General features: G+C 46.9%; 1 protein-coding gene across 1 annotated transcript; it reads right to left on the reverse strand.

The window, feature by feature from the left end:
* Window positions 1-2: 2 nt before the first annotated feature.
* On the reverse strand, window positions 3-10,606 carry tmem35 (transmembrane protein 35). Its single transcript, XM_059963206.1, has 2 exons — window positions 10,490-10,606; window positions 3-386 (listed from the first exon to the last, which is right to left on the reverse strand). The coding sequence occupies exons 1-2, from the start codon at window positions 10,604-10,606 to the stop codon at window positions 3-5; spliced, it is 501 nt and encodes a 166-aa protein (XP_059819189.1).
* Between the last annotated feature and the right edge of the window lie 9,971 nt (window positions 10,607-20,577).

Raw genomic sequence — 20,577 nt, forward strand, 5'->3', positions numbered from 1 at the left:
CTTTAGGTGGTTTTCAGCTTCTCTTTCTCTTGCTTAGGGTCGCCCTTCCCGTCAGCTTCTTTCACCACCGCTCCCACTACCACCTCCTTGTCTCTGTCATCGGCTTGTCTGATGACCAGCAGCCGGCAGGTGAGCAGGATCCCAAAGACAAGGGCATGGGCATAACGTCTGAGTGGGTCACCCACCAGCTGGTGGAAGAAGAGCACAGCTAGAACAACCAGCAGCAGGATGAAGTTGGCCACGTCCTTGGGTCTCCCAGGGACCAGGGTCATGACAATGCCACACGTCACCTCCAGTGTCCCGATGAGTTTCCGCAGCAGGATCGAGGAGATACCCATCTTCTTTAACACAGGAAGGGCCTTGGCATATTCCTTGTATGCTCTTTTCTGCAATCAAAATGATTTAAAATTGAAGCCATTAGTTATTCAAAGATGCATCCAGAGTTGTTTAACACTTAGTCCCGTTGTTTGCATTTACCCACATCTCAGCAAACATTTCCATTAGACTATAGTTAAAGTTTAGAATTCAGTACTCTGGGACTGAAGCTGTTCTCCCTCATCTACCACAGACACCCTTTTCTCCCCCATTTTAATTTCACCCTGTCATTCTAAAAAACTTAATTTTGCATTTGAGTTTCCTTATTTAGGAAAGGTGATACTATGGCCAAAAAGGAAATGGAAATACAGTGACTACGTTACCCAAGGGGTCCAATATTCTCGCGGGCAGGTTTGATAGAGCTGTTGGGGAAGGTTTAAACAAATTTGGCAGGGGGATGGGAACTGGAGTGAGGGGACTCAGAATAGGACAGAAGGTTAAAAAAACAAAGATAGCTTGCAGTTAGACTGTCAGGAAGGACAGGCAGATGTTGGGACAAAATTGCAGCCAGCAGGTTGAATATTAGTGCATCAGGGATACAGAATCAAAAAGGATAGCAAATACAGCACTCAAAGTGTTATATCTCAATGCATGGAGTATAAGAAATAAGGTGGATGATGTTGTTGCACTATTATAGATTGTCAGGTATGACCTTGTGGCCATCACTGAATTGTGGCTGAAGGATGGTTGTAGTTGGGAACTGAATGTCCAAAGTTACACATTATATCAGAGGGAGAGGAAGGTAGGCAGAGGGGGTGGTGTGGCTCTACTGGTAAAGAATGGCATCAAATCAGTAGAAAGATGTGACATAGGATCAGAAGATGTTGAATCCTTGTGGGCTGAGTTAAGAAACTGCAAGGGTAAAAGGACTCTGGTGGCAGTTATAGACAGGCCTCCCAACAGTGGCTGGGATGTGGACCACAGATTACAACAAGAAATAGAAAAGGTGTGTCAAAAGGGCAATGTTATGATAGTTCTGGGAGATTTTAACATGCAGGTCAGTTGGAAAATCAGGTTTGTAATGGATCTCAAGAGAGAGAATTTGTGGAATATCTAAGGGATAGCTTTTTAGAACAGCTTGTTGTTGAGCCTACTAGGGGATCAGCTATACTGGATTGGGTGTTGTGTAATGAAAGTGATTAGGGAGCATAGGGTAAAAGATCCCTTAGGAGGTAGTGATCACAATATGATTAGGTTCAACTTGAAATTTGATAGGGAGAGAGTTAAGTCTGACATAGCTGTATTTCAGTGGAGTGAGGGAAATTACAGTGGTGTGAGGGAGGAGCTGGCCAAAGTGACCAGATGAACTGCACCATAGGGTTCTGAAAGAGGTAACGGTAGAGATTGTGGAGGCATTAGTAATGATATTCCAAAAAATTATTGGATTCTGGCCTGGTGCCAGAGGACTGAAAATTTGCAAATGTTACTCCACTCTTTAAGAAAGAAGGACGGCCGCTGAAAGGAAATTATAGACCAGCTAGCCTTACCTCAGTGGTTGGGAAGATGTTGGAGTCAATTGGAGGTTATGGAGTACTTGGTGACACAGGACAAGATAGTACAAAGTTAGCATGGGTTCCTTAAAGGAAGATCTTGCCTGACGAACCTGTTGGAATTCTTTGAGGAGATTACAAGTAGGATAGATAAAGGGGATGCAGTGGATGTTGTATATTTGGACTTCCAGGAGGCCTTTGACAAGGTGCCACACATAGGCCATGGCATTACAGGAAAGTTACTGACACAGTTCAAGTATTGGCTGATTGGTAGGAGGCAGCAAGTGGAAATAAAAGGATCTTTTAAGAATCTGGTTGGCTGCCAGTGACTAGTGGTATTCCGCAGGGGTCAGTGTTGGGACAGCTTCTTTTTATGCTGTATATCAATGATTTAGATGATCGAATAGATGTCTTTGTTCCAAGTTGGCAGATGATATGAAGATTGGTGGAGGGGCAGGTAGTGTTGAGGAATGCAGAAGGACTTAGACAGATTAGGAGAATGGGCAAGAAAGTGGCAAAAGAAATACCATGTTGGAAAATGCATGGTCATGCACTTTGGTAGTAGAAGTACATGTGCAGATTATTTTCTAAATGGGGAGAAAATACAAAAATCTGAGATGCGGAGGGACTTGGGAGTCCTTGTGCTGAACACCCTAAAGGTTAACTCGCAGCTGGTGAAAAAGGCAAATGCCATGTTAGCATTCATTTCAAGGATCGATGCTGAGGCTTTATAAGGCACTGGTGAGACCTAACCTTGAGTATTGTGAACAGTTTTGGGCTTCTCATCTAAGAACAGATGTGCTGGCATTGGAGAGGGTTCAGAGGTGATTCCAGGAATGAAAGGGTTATCATATGAGGAAAGCTTGATATCTCTGGGTCTGGAATTTAGAAGGATAAGGAGGGATCTCATTGAAACCTTTCAAATGTTGAAAGGCCTAGGCAGAGTAGAAGTGGAAAGGTTGTTTCCCATGGTGGGGAGTCCAGGACAAGAGGGCACAGCATCAGGATAGAGGGGTGTCCATTTAAAACAGAGATGTGGAGAAATTTCTTTAGCCAGAGGGTGGTGAATTTGTGAAATTTGTTACCACAGGAAGCTGTGGAAGCCAGATCAATGGATGTAGGTTCTTGATTGGACATGGCATCAAAAGTCACGGGAAGAAGGCCAGGGAGTGGAGCTGAGGAGGGAAACAAGGACCTGCCATGATTGAGCACTCAATGGGCCAAATGGCCTCATTCTGATCCTATGTCTTATGGTTCTGTGGTCCACAGAGACCTGGACTAATAATCTAGGGATTATTCAAATCCTATCTCAGCAGCTGAGGAATTAATACATATAACCTGGAATTAAAAGTTAGTATCTTTAATTAGCTATCCTTATTCAACCTGGCCTGTATGCGACTCCAGCTTCAGAATTTCTTGAATCCTAACTCTGCAACAGGAGCACGGAAACCCATTATTTCATTAGAATCCTTATTACCCCGGACTATCCGGAGTTAATCAATCACACATTTAAAATTTTAACTACAGGCATTAATTCCGATTCTTACACACTTCACAATTAACACCAAGTTCTGCGTATAGAAATGTGCCCAAAACCCCACTTCCATATGCAGCCTGGCTCTGGCTATTAATGTAACAACCCACCCACCCCACCCCACCTAAATTCTCTAGGGAGAAGAAGCAGTTTGGTTTCAATTGATTTGCTTTCCCTTAGCATCATGAAACATGTCTCAAATTATTCTTCTAAATTCCAGGAAACAAAGCCTTACTTAGTGTGATCTCATCTTGTAATTTAACCCAGAGTCCAGGCATCATTCTAGTAAATCTACACTGTGCACCCTTCTGCAGACCATTCACAGGACTGAGCTTTCTATGTAAGTTTAACCCTTTTGTTCTCTAGATTCAAAGACAAGGATTCCATTTACCTATTCTCTGTTTGCAGTATTTAACTTTAAAACTTTGATGACTTGTCTTTTCAGATGTCTACCATTCAATGTGTAAGCTTTGATCCCGCTGTAAGTTTTGACAATCTTCCTCACTGTCCACTACACCCCCAATCTTGGTATCATTCACAAATTTACCGATCCGCTTAACCACATTATCATTCAGATTATTGATACAGATGACAAACAACAATGTCCCAGCACCAGTCCCTGCTGCATTCCACTAGTCACAGGCTTCCAGCCAGAGAGGTAACCATCTACTACTGCTCTCTGGCTTCTCCCACAGAATGCCAATATCAAATTCAATTTACCTCCTCATCTTGAATGCCAATCGACTGAACTTACCTTGACCAACCTCCCATGTGGGACCTTGTCCATGTGGACAACATCCACTGCCTTGCCTTCATCAATCTTCCTGGTAACTTCCTTGAAAAATCCTATAGGATTGGCTATCCCTAATAGGTCCAAATCTATCCAAATATCCATATATCTGGTCCCTTAGAATAACTTCCAATGACTTTCCCACTATTGATGTCAGGCTCACTGGCCTATAGTTTATCCTGGTTTATTTTTAGGGCTTTTTTTAAACAGCAGAGCAATACTGGTTATCCACCAATCCTCTAGTACCTCACCTGTCACTAAGGATGATATGAATGTCTCTGCGAGGGCCCTGGCTGTTTCTACATTTGCCTTCCAAAGACAATAGGTGCAGAAGTAGACCATTCGGCCCTTCGAGTGAACACCTTGTACACCAAGTAGACATTTGCCAGAAAACAGCCACACCTGCCAGATCCTTTCTGACACCATCAAAATTGGCCTTTCTCCAATTTAGAATCTCAACCTGTGATCAAACATATTTTTTTTCCATATTTAATTTATTTTTTTTTAGATACACTACAGAATAGTAGATCAAGTATTGCACACTCTCTTGATGGGACTTAGAACTGATTAAGGAAACTTTCCTGTACACATTTGACAAACTCTACCCCATCCTGCCCTTTTATAGTATGGGAGTTCCAATCGAGATGTAGAAAGTTAAAATCATCTATAATAACCTCATGTTTCTTGCAACAGTCTGCAATCTCTCTTACAAATTTGTCCTTTAAATCGTGCCGACTGTTGGGTGGACTATAATATGGCCCATGAATGTGGTCATACCTTTCTTATTCTTCAATTACGTCCATAAGCCCTCACTAGACAAGTTCTCCAGTCTGTCCTGACTGAAAACTGCCATGACGTTTTCCCTGGTTAGTAACCCTTCACTTTTAATCCCTTCCGCTCTGTTGCATCTAAAACAAGATTGAGTTTCCAGTTCTGTCCCTCCCGTAACTAAGTATCACTAATAGCTACAATATCATAATTTCATGTGTTAATCCATGTCTTGAGCTTATCTGCCTTTCCTACATTATTTTTTGCATTGAAATAGATATAGTTCAGGACACTAGTCACACCATACTCAACCTTTTGATTCCTGACTTTGTCTGAGGTCTAAACATCTGTTTCCACAACCTTTCCTCTATCTGTTCTATCACACTGGTTCCCATCCCCTTGCAAATCTAGGTTAAACCTCTCCATGCAGCCCTAGCAAACCTTCGGTGCCAATATAGCTTGCAGACGATGCTTGGCAGATCAACACCAACACAACAAAGCAGAACATAATAAGCAAAGAAGTAACAGCCAAAAAAAGCCCCTTTCCCCCTTCACACCTCCCACATACATGGACAGTCCCAGGACTGGCCTCTGGGGCTTCAGCCTCCAGGCATTGATCTATGGTATCAACCCACAGACTGGTCAATGACACAACCCCAAACTCCAGGCTCACCGACTCACTGGCCCTCGTGCTTCCTGTTCACATGGACATCCAACCTGGGTCCAGATGACCTGGGGTATTTTTTGTCATCCATCCACATCACTGGCCTTTCCAGTGTGGAGCAGAGGCCTAGACTCTGGCTGTTCTTTGATTAAAAAACAACTGTCTGAGCCACGATCTCAATGGAGACCCCAGCTCTGCACTTTGACTGTATGCAGACTGCACAGCATCTTCCTTCTTATTTTACCACTCTTCTACACTTATTCTCTCTTCCTCCCTCCCTCTCTCCTGAGCCCCTCACCCTTTCTGTTCTCATTCTTTTCCACTTCTCACTTCAACCGGATGCCTGCAAATAAAGAAACAGGTGGACTTCATTTGATTTCAACCAGGATCAGCTCGTTCTCCCTCACACACTGGGCCTGTCCTTAGCATCTCCTTTACCTGTTCATGGTCAGTCATCATTCACAACCAGAAGCAGCAAGACTACAGAATTCTGGTCTGATCCTGGAGTTGTGGGATTTCCTAGACATGCTGCTTCTGCTGTTCAGCTTGCAACTACTTCTACAGCTTTGACATGTTAGAATTAAGTTCTAACTCAATACTTTGATTTATACTCAATACTTTGGAATGAGCTTTGATAACTATAATCATGGAAATTATAGGCTGGTAAGTTTGACGTTGGTAGTAGGTAAATTATTGGAAGGAGTACTAAGAGATAGGATCTACAAGTATTTGGATAGACAGGGACTTATTAGAAAAAGTCAGTATGGCTTTGTGCATGGTAAGTCATGTTTAACTAATCTATTAGAGTTTTTTGAGGAAGTTACCAGGAAAGTGGATGAAGGGAAGGCAGTGGATGTTGTCTACATGGACTTCAGTAAGGCCTTTGACAAGGTCCCGCATGGGAGGTTAGTTAGGAAGATTCAGTCGCTAGGTATACATGGTGAGGTAGTAAATTGGATTAGACATTGGCTCAATGGGAGAAGTCAGAGAGTGGTAGTGGAGGATTGCTTCTCTGAGTGGAAGCCTGTGGCTAGTGGTGTGCCACAGGGATTGGTGCTGGGTCCTCTATTTGTCATCTATATCAATGATCTGGATGATAATGTGGTAAATTGGATCAGCAAATTTGATGATGATACAAAGATTGGAGGTGTAGTGGACAGTGAGGAAGGTTTTCAAAGCTTGCAGAGGGATCTGGACCAGCTGGAAAAGTGGCAGATGGAGTTTAATACAGACAAGTGTGAAGTATTGCACTTTGGAAGGACAAACCAAGGTAGAACATACAAGGTAAATGGTAGGGCACTGAGGAGTGCAGTAGAACAGAGGGATCTGGGAATACAGATACAAAATTCCTTAAAAGTGGTGTCACAGGTAGATAGGGTAGTAAAGAGAGCTTTTGGTACATTGGCCTTTATAAATCAAAGTATTGAGTATAAGAGTTGGAATGTTATGGTGAGGTTGTATAAGGCATTGGTGAGGCCAAATTTGGAGTATTGTGTGCAGTTTTGGTCACCAAATTACAGGAAGGATATTAATAAGGTTGAAAGAGTACAGAGAAAGTTTACAAGGATGTTGCCGGGATTTGAGAAACTGAGTTACAGAGAAAGGTTGAATAGGTTAGGACTTTATTCCTAGGAGTATAGAAGAATGAGGGGAGATTTGATAGAGGTATATAAAATTATGATGGGTATAGATAGCGTGAATGCAAGCAGGCTTTTTTCACTGAGGCTAGGGGAGAAAAAAACCAGAGGACATGGGTTAATGGTGAAGGGGGAAAAGTTTAAAGGGAACATTGGGGGGGGGCTTCTTCACAGAGAGTGGTGGGAGTGTGGAATGAGTTGCCAGATGAAGTGGTAAGTGTGGGCTCACTTTTAACATTTAAGAAAAACTTGGACAGGTACATGGATGAGAGATGTATGGAGGAATATGGCCCTGGTGCAGGTTGGTGGGACTAGGCAGAAAAATGGTTCAGCACAGCCAAGAAGAGCCAAAAGGCCTGTTTCTGTGCTGTAATGTTCTGTGGTTAGCACCTCTCCTTTAGATATCTCCTTTTTTTCACTTCACCTTGAAGCTGTGTTAGTCCCAAAGCTTGAGAATAATCCCCATCTTCAGCCAGAAGTGTCAAGTGACCTTCTGCCCGAGATCCCACCAACAAAGAAGTAGGTTGCTAGCCAATTCTATTCATTTCACATCCCATCAGAATCAAATGATAGACTGGAGTAGCAAAGTGATTGGCCACGGTAGGATGCGGAGCTAAGGCGTCGTCAGAGGGTGGCCTCTTCGAGCTAATCTACCAAACAGCTTTAATTTCTTCTCTGATGGGGCTCTGTTGGAGTCCATGATTTACAGCTGCTCTCAAACTGTGGTTCTTTATGGTGATGGTCCCCACTCCTGCAGCTCACTAACCGGCCATTTTTTGATATCCCAAGGGTGCAGCCTGGAAGATGGTTACTTTTGGGGTGAAGCCCTGTGGACAGGCTGATTCCGTGCTGACTGTGGCGTTGCGGGAGAATGGAACGTCATGATAGCGGATCGGAAGAGCGTATTCTGCGCTGCATCTCAATAGGTAGATTAGATAAATCGATAAAAGAAAAGGAATGATAGTGCTAAAGGGGCCAAGTTAGTATTATATTTATAGCGACCAGCTTTGAATTTATTACTCTCTGGATTGAGGAGAGTTGTTCAAAGAAAGGTGGAGACAGCAGTTTAAGTCACACTCTACAGAGCCATGCAGTCTGTCAACACAGAGAAAGGTGGTGCCACTCTCCAGCAAAGTTCTTACTCGCTGTACCAGAGTGTGGTCAAAAGCTCCACATATCAGCTTGGGGGGAGGGGTGATTGATGCCTTCTGAACCGGCCCAGCACCAGCCCTCATTACAGCTTCTCCCTCGGCCACTGACCCGGAGGGTGGGGGTTGCACGCGGTCCCTGGCAGGCAACAAGATGGCAAGGCATTGTTTGCTGTCAGTCCCTGGCACAGCAGAGGGTGGTGGGAGTACAGCCAGTTGGAGCCCTGACCCCAGGCTGCCTCGGGTGAAACTGAGATCTGCAAACACCAAAGGAAAAAGACTGGTTTCTGAGGGGAAATCTCAGTGTCAGGACAAAACTGCAAAACTGCCTTCCTCGGATTGCTGCTTCGACTCAACCTTCATCATCAGGTGGGAGGTGTGCTGGCAATTCCATGACTCGTCACTCTCAGACAAAGTGGTGTTCCTAAGACCTGTGCAATATTGACACAGGAACTGACATGCGCCCAGTGAAATAGAGGCAACAACCATCTCCAAGACATTCTTTCTTCACCCCTCTCTCCCAGAATGTAGAAGATGCCTGAAAGCATAAACCACCAGGATCAAGGACAGCTTCTACCCCACTGCAGTAAGATGATTGAATGGTTCCTCCGTACAATAAGATGGATTCTTAACCTCATAATCTACCTGGTTGCAACCTCGAACCTTATTGTGTACCACACTGCTCTTTCCTGTAGCTGTGAGACTTTATTCTGCGATTTTATTGTTTTACTTGTTCCATCACAATGATCTGTGTGAATAGTATAAGATACAGGCTTTTCACTGTACCTCACATGTGAGCAAAATGACAAACCAAGACCAAACCGATACTGATATCCACATCTCCTTGATCCTACATCCCCATCCTCAGATTTATAAACTTAATTTCTGTGGCTATCAGATCAGGGGAGACTGGGGACCTTCCCAAACTCTCCTGGTGACTCATTCCCATGGTCTATCCATCAAGGTACAAGTTAGAAACATGACAGAGTCATCTCTGTTGCTTGGATGAATGTGGCAACGCTCAAGTCATTTGGTGGCATGGAGTTGAGCAAAGAAACTGGCCTCTGAGCCCAGCTGACTGTTTTGCCCACCTATGCTAATCCTATTTGTCTGCATCAGGCAGTTTCCTTCTCTGCCTTCCCTTTTGTGTAATGCACGTGCTTGAATAAAGACAATAAGACATAGGGTAGAATTAGGCCATTTGGCCCAACAAGTCTGCTCTGCCGTTCGATCATGGCTGATTTGTTATTCCTGTCAAACCCATTCTCCTGCCTTCTCCCTGTAATCTTTGATGCCCTTACTAATCAAGAGCCTATCAGCCTGCACAGCTGTCTGTGGCAATGACTTCCACACATTCACTACCCATGGCGAAAGATATCCCTTCTCATCTCTGTTGAGCCAGTAAATGCCTCATACATAATAAATAATTTGATTCCGCTACCTCCTCTGGCAGCGTTCCAAATATCAATTAATCTGTGTGGAAAAAAAAACTTACCCCCAGACCCCTTCAAAAGAAAAACAGGAAAGAATACAGAACTTCAATAATTCTCAGTATTGACTTAGGTGGTGTCAAACTAGCAGATTTCCTAAACCCTGTGACTCTTACCAAAACCCCAGAGCATTTGTGATTGCCTTTTCTTGAGTATCTCACACAGTTCCCCGGGGTTCAGGTGTGTTTGAGAGTGAGCCGGATGTCAGGAGCCGCCTCCAGGCTGCCGAGTGCACTGTCCACCGACTGCGGTGCTGAAACTGAGCGAGCTGTGCTCCTGTATGAGTGTGTGCGATGTGCTGGGGTACAAACTGCACGTTTGCACGGCGGTATCCGAGTGTGCACTTCTCCGAAGCCGCAGTAATGAGCGTGTGAGGCTTTCTGATGCGTTCTCTAACCCCGGCTCCCACATAATCAACTCGCAGGCCGGAGACCAGCAGATCGCCCTGAGCCCGCGGCCCGGTGACGGTCTCGATACCCGAGCCCAGTGTCAGCAGCCCCAATCACTGGGTCCCGCGGCCCCAAATCTAGAGGCCGATGCCCGCGGCCCCAATCTCGGAGCTCGATGATGCCGGCGCACCCCCTCCCGCTTACCATCTCACTGAATGCATCCCTGCTGAGGCGCGGCGTCAGTTTGACAGTCCCCATGAAGACAAAGAACAGCCCGAGCGCGACGGACAGAACGACCACGGCCAAGGTCCGGGGCGACATCACGGCGAGCGGCCGCCTCACGCCCGCAGCCCCGCGTCCTGCTTACGTTCCGCGCCGGGTCCCAGCGCCCGCCTCGCTGCTGGGCGGGGCTCAGCCTCGGGAGGCTCGGAGGGTGGAGTGACCGCCTACCACCCTCCGCCCGAGGCCGACCCACCCACACCATGACACTCCACTGAACCACATCACCCGGGCTACATCCACACTTGTACATCGATGGTCCCAACGCCACCACATCCCAGCTAACACACACATCACTAAACTACATTCAGGCTACATCACACATACATCACCCACCACGCTACGTCAAGCCGCTCCTTTACCCCCTCACCCCCATTTAACTGACTCCTTCACCAAAACACACCCTCTCAACCCAATCTTTCACCCCCGCACCCCCACTCAACCGATTCCTTCACCCCCACACCCCCACTCAACTGACTCCTTCACACCCACACCCCCACTCAACTGACTCCTTCATTCCCACTCAACCGATTCCTTCACCCCCACACCCCCACTCAACCGACTCCTTCACCCCCACACCCCCACTCAACCGACTCCTTCACACCCACTCCCCCACTCAACCAACTCCTTCACACCCACACCCCCACTCAACCGACTCCTTCACCCCCACACCCCCACTCAACCGATTCCTCCACCCCACACCCCCACTCAACTGACTCCTTCACACCCACACCCCCACTCAACTGACTCCTTCATTCCCACTCAACCGATTCCTTCACCCCCACACCCCCACTCAACCGACTCCTTCACCCCCACACCCCCACTCAACCGACTCCTTCACACCCACTCCCCCACTCAACCAACTCCTTCACACCCACACCCCCACTCAACCGACTCCTTCACCCCCACACCCCCACTCAACCGATTCCTCCACCCCACACCCCCACTCAACCGACTCCTTCACCCCCACACCCCCACTCAACTGACTCCTTCAGTCCCACTCACCCGACTCCTTCACCCCCACACTCCCACTCACCAACTCCTTCACTCCCACACCCCCATTCAACCGATTCCTTACATTCAACCAACTCCTTCACCCCCACACCCCCACTCAAGCCAATCCTTCACCCCCACTCAACCGACTCCTTCACACCCACACCCCCACTCAACTGACTCCTTCACACCCATTCAACCCAATCCTTCACTCCCACACCCCCACTCAACCGATTCCACCCCCACTCAACTGACTCCTTCACCCCCACACCCCCACTCAACTGACTCCTTCACTCCCACTCAACCGACTCCTTCACTCCCACTCACCCGACTCCTTCACCCCACACCCCCACTCACCCGACTCCTTCAACCCCACATCCCCACTCACCCGACTCCTTCACCCCCACACCCCCACTCAACTGACTCCACCCCCACTCAACTGACTCCTTCACTCCCACTCACCCGACTCCTTCACCCCACACCCCCACTCACCCGACTCCTTCACCCCCACACCCCCACTCAACTGACTCCACCCCCACTCAACCAACTCCACCACCACATCCCCACTCGACCGACTCCTTCACCCCCACACCCCCACTCACCCGACTCCTTCACCCCCACACCCACACTCACCCGACTCCTTCACCCCCACACCCCCACTCACCCTCCTTCACCCCCACACCCCCACTCACCCGACTCCTTCACCCCCACACCCTCACTCACCCGACTCCTTCACCCCCACACCCCCACTCAACTGACTCCACCCCCACTCAACCAACTCCACCACCACATCCCCACTCAACCGACTCCTTCACCCCCACTCAACCAACTCCACCACCACATCCCCACTCGACCGACTCCTTCACCCCCACACCGCCACTCACCCGACTCCTTCACCCCCACACCCTCACTCACCCGACTCCTTCACCCCCACACCCCCACTCAACCGACTTCTTCAGCCCCCACACCCCCACTCAACCGACTCCTTCACCCCCACACCCTCACTCAACCGACTTCTTCAGCCCCCACACCCCCACTCAACCGACTTCTTCAGCCCCCACACCCCCACTCACCCGACTCCTTCATCCCCACACCCTCACTCACCCGACTCCTTCACCCCCACACCCCCACTCACCCGACTCCTTCACCCCCACACCCCCACTCACCCGACTCCTTCACCCCCACACCCCCACTCAACCGACTTCTTCAGCCCCCACACCCCCACTCAACCGACTTCTTCAGCCCCCACACCCCCACTCACCCGACTCCTTCATCCCCACACCCTCACTCACCCGACTCCTTCACCCCCACACCCCCACTCAACTGACTCCACCCCCACTCAACCAACTCCACCCCCACACCCCCACTCAACCGACTCCTTCACCCCCACTCAACCAACTCCACCACCACATCCCCACTCGAACGACTCCTTCACCCCCACACCCCCACTCACCCGACTCCTTCACCCCCACACCCTCACTCACCCGACTCCTTCACCCCCACACCCCCACTCAACCGACTCCTTCACCCCCACTCAACCAACTCCACCACCACATCCCCACTCGACCGACTCCTTCACCCCCACACCCTCACTCACCCGACTCCTTCACCCCCACACCCCCACTCAACCGACTGTTTCAGCCCCTCATCCCACTGTACCGACTCCTTCACTCGAACCGCTAATCAACAGAGTCCTTCACCCCATCCCAGAACATAACCTGCCTCACGTCCCATCTTCCTATTCCAAATTGGGGCTGGTCCACTGCCCCGATCTTGACCGTCCACCACACTCAGTGCATTGCCTCAAAGAACACAGCCTTGGGAAGAGGGCAGAGTTCTCCCATTCCGTGAAGGATCTGCACCACCCACAGAATTTCCACTGCATTTCCCCCAACAAACTCCAGGGGTTCAACCCTGACCATAGATCATAACAGATCTACCTAATCACCCCTTTGCTCGAATGCAAACAGGACCTGTTAGGACTAGGTAAGGTATCATTGCTACCACCTCCCATAGCATCCTGACCAGCTGACTTAATTGAGAGTGGATGATCAAAACATTAAAACTCCTGTTGGATTTTGACAGGGTGAATTTGGAGGGAATATCTTCTCTTTGGGAAAGTCCAGAATTTGGAGCCATGATTAAAAAAAAAACAGGTCATCATTTAAGAAAGTGATGAGGTGATTTTTTTGTTTCTCGTGGTGTGTGGGTTCTTGGGCTTTTGCATGAAAGGAGTTGGGTTGCTGAGTTTTATGGTAGAAATAGACGGATAGTTCAGAACCATCATCAGGTTATTGCCACTGTCTCATATCACAGAAATGTGCTGCTCTCTGGCAGCAGCCATGCTGAATGTGTGGGATTTCTCCCACAGTCCAAAGGCGCACGAATTAGTAGAAACACAGGAGACTTACAGCACAATACAGGCCCTTCGGCTCACAAACCTGTGTCGATCATGTCCTTACCTGAGAAATTACCAAGAGTTACCAATAGCCCTTTATTTTTCTGAGCTCCATGTACCTGTCCAGGAGTCTCTTAAAAGACCCTATCGTATCCGCCTCCACCACCGTCGCTGACAGCCTATTCCACGCACTCACCACTCTCTGCATAGAAAACTTACCCCTGACATCTCCTCTGTACCTACTTCCAAACACCTTAAAACTGTGCCCTCTTGTGCTAGCCATTTCAGGCCTGGGAAAAGCCTCTGACTATCCACATGATCAATGCCTCTCATCATCTTATACACCTCTATCAGGTCACCTCTCATCCCCCGTGACTCCAAGGAGAAAAGGCCAAGTTCACTCAACCTATTCTCATAAGACATGTTCCCCAATCCAGGGAATGTGCTTGTAAACGTAAATCTAGTAGGTTAATTGGTCATTGTAAATTGTCCACTGATTAGGTCAGCGTTGAACCAGGGGTGCTGGGAGGAGCAGCTTGAAGGGCCTGATCCCCACTGTATCTCCAAATAAAGTAATTCATTGTCAATGACTTCCTGTTTTCTTCATGTTATTTCCCTGTATAGTCTATAGAAGTTTTTGAGTGTATTTGTTGACATACCAAAGCTCTTCAAACTCCTAATGAATTATAGTCACTGTCTTGCCTTCTTTATAACTACATCAACAAGTTGGGACCAGGTTAGATCCTCAGAGATCTTGACACCCCCACCCCCCAGGAACCTGAAACTGCTCACTCTCTCCACTTCTGATCCCTCTACGAGGATTGTATCAATGTTTGCATCATCAGCAAATTTATAGGTAGTATTTGAGCTATGCCTAGCCACACAGTCACGGATAGCAAGTAGAGCAGTGTGCTAAATACACACCCCTGAGGTGTACCAGTGTTGATTGTTACCACATTAATACTCTCCCTGTAACTTCTTACATTTATCCCACTTCGTTCCCCAAAACTAAATTCAGAATCGCCTTTCCTTACCAGTTTTACAGATGCGCCGACAGAAGGCAACCCATGTAGGTGCATCACCGCTTGGCCCAAGATTGCAGAGATTGCAGTAAGTTGTGAACACAGCCCAGTCTATCTCACATCCCCCTATCAACAATTTCCACTGCCAAGGGAAATTACTCTTCGTGATTTTTATAAATGACCTGGATGAGGAAGTGGAGGGATGGGTTAGTAAGTTTGCTGATGACACAAAGGTTGGAGGTGTTGTGGATAGTGTGGAGGGCTGTCAGAGGTTACAGCGGGACATCGATAGGATGCAAAACTGGGCTGAGAAGTGGCAGATGGAGTTCAACCCAGATAAGTGTGAGGTGGTTCATTTTGGTAGGTCAAATATGATGGCAGAATATAGTATTAATGGTAAGACTCTTGGCAGTGTGGAGGATCAGAGGGATCTTGGAGTCCGAGTCCATAGGACGCTCAAAGCAGCTGCACAGGTTGACTCTGTGGTTAAGACGGTGTACGGTGTATTGGCCTTCATCAATTGTGGAATTGAATTTAGGAGCTGAGAGGTAATGTTGCAGCTATATAGGACCCTGGTCAGACCCCACTTGGAGTACTGTGCTCAGTTCTGGTTGCCTCACTACAGGAAGGATGTGGAAGCCATAGAAAGGGTACAGAGGAGATTTACAAGGATGTTGCCTGGATTGGGGAGCATGCCTTATGAGAATAGGTTCAGTGAACTTGGCCTTTTCTCCTTGGAGTGAAGGAGGATAAGAGGTGACCTGAAAGACGTGTACAAGATGATGAGTGGATAGTCAGAGGGTTTTTTCCCCAGGGCTCAAATGGTTACCACAAGAGGACACAGGTTTAAGGTGCTGGGGAGTAGGTACAGAGGAGATGTCAGGGGTAAGTTTTTTTACTCAGAGAGTGGTGAGTGCATGGAATGGGCTGCCAGCAATGGTGCTGGAGGCGGATATATAGGGTCTTTTAAGAGACTTTTGGATAGGTACATGGAGCTGGAAAAATAGAAGGCTATAGGTAAGCCTAGTAATTTCTGATGTAGGGACATGGTCAGCACAACTCTGTGGGCCGAAAGGCCTGTATTGTTCTGGTTTAAAATCAGGTTGGTGTCAGATTGCAAGAATGAATTTATTGAATGCCTATGAGGTGGCTTTTTAGAACAGCTTGTGTTTGAGCCTACTCGGGAAAAGACTATTTGGGTGTTGTGTAATAACTCAGATCGTGTTTGGGATTTTAACATAAAAGAACCCTTAGGAGGCTGTGATCATAATAGGATTGAATTCAGACTGCAGTTTGAGAGGGAGAAGCTCAAGTCACATTATCAGTATCACAGTGGAATAGAGGAATTTCAGAGGCAAGAGAGAGGAGCTTGCCCAGGTGGATTGGAGAGGATACTGGTGGGGACGTCAGCAGAGCAGAGATGGCTGAAGTTTCTGAGAATAGTTCACAAGGTGCAGGATAGATACGTCCCAGTTCTCAAATGGCAGGGGCAGGTTACCGTGGCTGACAAGGGAAGTTAAGGACTACATAAAAACCAATGAAAGGGCATACAGGGTAGCAAAAGTGAGTGGGAAGTTGGATGATTGGAAAGCTTTTAAATTCCACAAGAGACAACTAAACGAGCTATAAGAAGGGAAATAATGAAATATGAGGGCACACTAGCCAATAATATAAAGCAGGATACCAAAAGTTTTTTTCAGTTATATAAAGAGAAAAAGGGAAGTGAAGGTTGATATTGAACCACTGAAAAATTATCCTGCTGAGGTAGTATTGGGGGACAAAGAAATGTCAGATAAACTTAATAAGTATTTTACTTCAGTCTTACAGCAGCGCGACTCGGGTCCGGGAGTGTCAGGGTGCAGGAGTGAAGGCCATTGCTATTACAAAGGGAAACGTGCTAGGCAAACTTTTTAAGGTGGCTAAGTCACCTGGGCCAGATGGACTGCATCCTGGAGTCCTGGGAGAGGTTGCTGATGAGGTAACTGATGCATTGGTCGTGATCTTTCAAGAATCACTTGCTTTTTTACATGGTCCAGAGGACTGGAAAATTAAAAATGTCACTTCACTCTTTAAGAAGGGAGGAAGGAAAGGAAATGATAGGCCAGTTAGCCTAACCTCAGTGGTTGGGAAAGTGTTGGAGTCTATTATTAAGGATGAGGTTATGAAGTACTTGGAGACTAATGATAAAATAAGTCAAAGTCAAAATGGTTTCTGTAAAGGGAAATCTTGCCTGACAAATCTGTTCGAGTTCTTCGAGGAAGTAACTAGCAGGTGGACAAGAGTAGCAGTGGATGTCATTTACTTGGATTTTCAGAAGGCATTTGATAAAGTGCCACACATGAGGCTGCTTAACAAAATAAAATCCTATGGCGTTACAGGAAAGATACTGACATGGATAGAGAAATGGCTGACAGGCAGGAGGCAGTGAGTGGGAATAAAAGGGGCTTTTTCTGTTTGGCTGCCTGTGACTAGCGGTGTTCCTTAGGGGTCAGTATTGGGACTACTACTTTTCACATTGTTTGTCAATGATTTAGATAATGGGATTGATGGCTTTGTGGCAAAGTTTGCGGATGATACGATGATAGGTGGAGGGGTAGGTAGTGCTGAGGGAGCAATGCGATTACAGCAGGACAGACAAATTGGAAGAATAGGCAAAAAGTGGCAGATGGAATACAGTGTTGGGAAATGTATGATAATGTATTTTGGTATAAGGAACAATAGTGTGGACTATTATCTAAATGGGGAGAAGGTTCAAAAATCAGAGGTGCAGAAGGACTTGGGAGGTCTTGTGCAAGACTCCCAGAAGGTTAACTTACAGGTTGAGTCTGTGGTAAAGAAGGTAAATGCAATGCTGGCATTTAGACCATAAGATACAGGAGTGGAAGTAGGCCATTCATTAGGACCGTTCAATCTTCTTCCAGTCATCCCCACTTCCCTGCCTTCTCCCTTTGATGCCCTGATTATCAAAAACCTATCTACTTTTTCCTTAAATACATAGAAACATAGAAAATAGGTGCAGGAGTAGGCCATTCGGCCCTTCAAGCCTGCACCACCAACTCAGAACCCTGTACCTGCTTTCTCTCCATACCCCCGATCCCTTTAGCCACAAGGGCCATATCTAACTTCCTCTTAAATATAGCCAATGAACCGGCCTCAACTGTTTCCTGTGGCAGAGAATTCCACAGATTCACCACTCTCTGTGTGAAGAAGTTTTTTCTCATCTCGGTCCTAAAAGGCTTCCCCTTTATCCTTAAACTGTGACCCCTCGTTCTGGACTTCCCCAACATCAGAAACAATCTTCCTGCATCTAGCCTGTCCAATCCCTTTAGAATTTTATATGTTTCAATAAGATCCCTCATCAATCTTCTAAATTCCAGTGAGTATAAGCCTAGTCGATCCAGTCTTTCTTCATATGAAAGTCCTGCCATCCCAGGAATCAATTTGGTGAACCTTTTCTGTACTCCCTCTATGGCAAGAATGTCTTTCCTCAGATTAGGGGACCAAAACTGCACACAATACTCCAGCTGTGATCTCACCAAAGCCTTGTACAACTGCAGTAGAACCTCCCTGCTCCTGTACTCGAATGAGTCCACCCAATCCTGTGTTGTCATTGGAGAGAGTCCAGAGGAGGTTCACAAGGATGATTCTGGGAATGAAGGGGTAAGCAGATGAAGGGGTAAGCAGATGAGGAGCATTTGGCAGCTCTAGGCCTGTGTTCATTGGAATTTAGAAGAATGCAGGAGGATCTCATTGAAACCTACCAAATGTTGAAAGGACTAGATAGGGTGGATGTGGAGATGGTGTTTCCTATGGTGGGGTATCCAGAACTAGAGGGTATAGCCTCAAAACTGAGGGGCGATCCATCAGAACAGAGGTAAGGAAGAATTTTTTTTAGCCAGAGAATAGTAAATCTGTGGAATGCTCTGCACAGTCTGCGGTGGAGGCCAAGTCCATGGGTATATTTAAGGTGGAAATTGAACATTTCCTGATTGGTCAGGGCATCAAAGGATATGGCAAGAGGGCAGGTGTACGGGGCTGAGTGGGATCCAGGATCAGCCATGATGGAATGGCGAAGTGGACTTGATGGGCTGAATGGCCTAATTCTGCTCCTATGTCTTATGGTCTTAAGTTCCAATATTTCATAGAAACATAGAAAACCTACATTACAGTAAAGGCCCTTCGGTCCACAAAGTTGTGCTGAACATGTCCTTACCTTAGAAATTAGCTCGGCTAACCCATAGCCCTCTATTTTTCTAAGCTCCATGTATCTATCCAGGTCTCTTAAAAGACCCTATCATATCCACCTCCACCACCGTCGCCAGCAGCCCATTCCACGCACTCACCACTCTCTGTGTAAAAAAACTTACGCCTGACATCCCCTCTGTACCTACTTCCAAGCAAGTTAAAACCTGCCCTCTCATGCTAGCCATTTCAGCCCTGAGAAAAAGCCTCTGACTATCCACACGATCAATGCCTCTCATCATCTTACACACCTCTATCAGGTCACCTCTCATCCTCCGTCACTCCAAGGAGAAAAGGCTGAGTTCACTCAACCTTTTCTCATAAGGCATGCTCCCCAATCTAGGCAACATCCTTGTAAATCTCCTCTGCACCCTTTCTATGGTTTCCACATCCTTCCTGTAGTGAGGCAACCAGAACTGAGCACAGTACTCCAAGTGGGGTCTGACCAGGGTCCTGTTTAGCTGCAACATTACCTCTCAGCTCCTAAATTCAATTCCACGATTGATGAAGGCCAACACTTTGTACGTCTTCTGAACCACAGAGGAAACCTACACAGCAGCTTTGATTTGGACCCCAAGATCCCTCTGATCCTCCACACTGCCAAGAGTCTTACCATTAATACTGTATCCTGACATCATATTTGACCTACCAAAATGAACCACCTCACAATTATCTGGGTTGAACTCCATCTGCCACTTTTCAGCCCAGTTTTGCATCCTATCGATGTCCCGCTGTAACCTCTGACAGCCCTCCACACTATCCACAACACCTCCAACCTTTGTGTCATCAGCAAACTTACTAACCCATCCCTCCACTTCCTCATTCAGGTCAATAATAAAAATCAGGAAGAGGATGGGTCCCAGAACAGATCCCTGAGGCACACCACTGGTCACCGGCCTCCATGCAGAATATGACCCGTCTACAACCACTCATTGTCTTCTGTGAGCAAGCCATTTCTGGATCCACAAAGCAATGTCCCCATGGATCCCATGCTTCTTTACTTTCTCAATAAGCCTTGCATGGGGTACCTTATCAAATGCCTTGCTGAAATCCATATACACTACATCTACTACTCTTCCTTCATCAATGTGTTTAGTCACATCCTCAAAAAATTTAATCAAGCTCATAAGGCACAACCTGCCTTTGACAAAGCCATGGTGACTATTCCTAATCATATTATGCCTCTCCAAATGTTCATAAATCCTGCCTCTCAGGATCTTCTCCATCAACTTACCAACCACTGAGGTAAGACTCACTGGTCTGCAATTTTACTAGTCTGTAATCTCTACTCCCTGGTGAACAATAACATTTGCATGGGGTAGAATTTGTACAGAATTCACCATAACTTGTGTTCCCTC

The sequence above is a fragment of the Hypanus sabinus genome, unplaced genomic scaffold (genome assembly GCF_030144855.1).
Source record: "Hypanus sabinus isolate sHypSab1 unplaced genomic scaffold, sHypSab1.hap1 scaffold_983, whole genome shotgun sequence".
NCBI classification, from domain to species: Eukaryota; Metazoa; Chordata; class Chondrichthyes; order Myliobatiformes; family Dasyatidae; genus Hypanus; species Hypanus sabinus.

Coding starts and splice junctions, on each gene's coding strand:
- tmem35 (XM_059963206.1), bottom strand. CDS start 10,606: ATGTCGCCCCGGACCTTGGCCGTGGTCGTTCTGTCCGTCGCGCTCGGG. Junction 387..10,489: donor GGGATGCATTCAGTGAGATG/GTAAGCGGGAGG, acceptor TTTTGATTGCAG/AAAAGAGCATACAAGGAATA.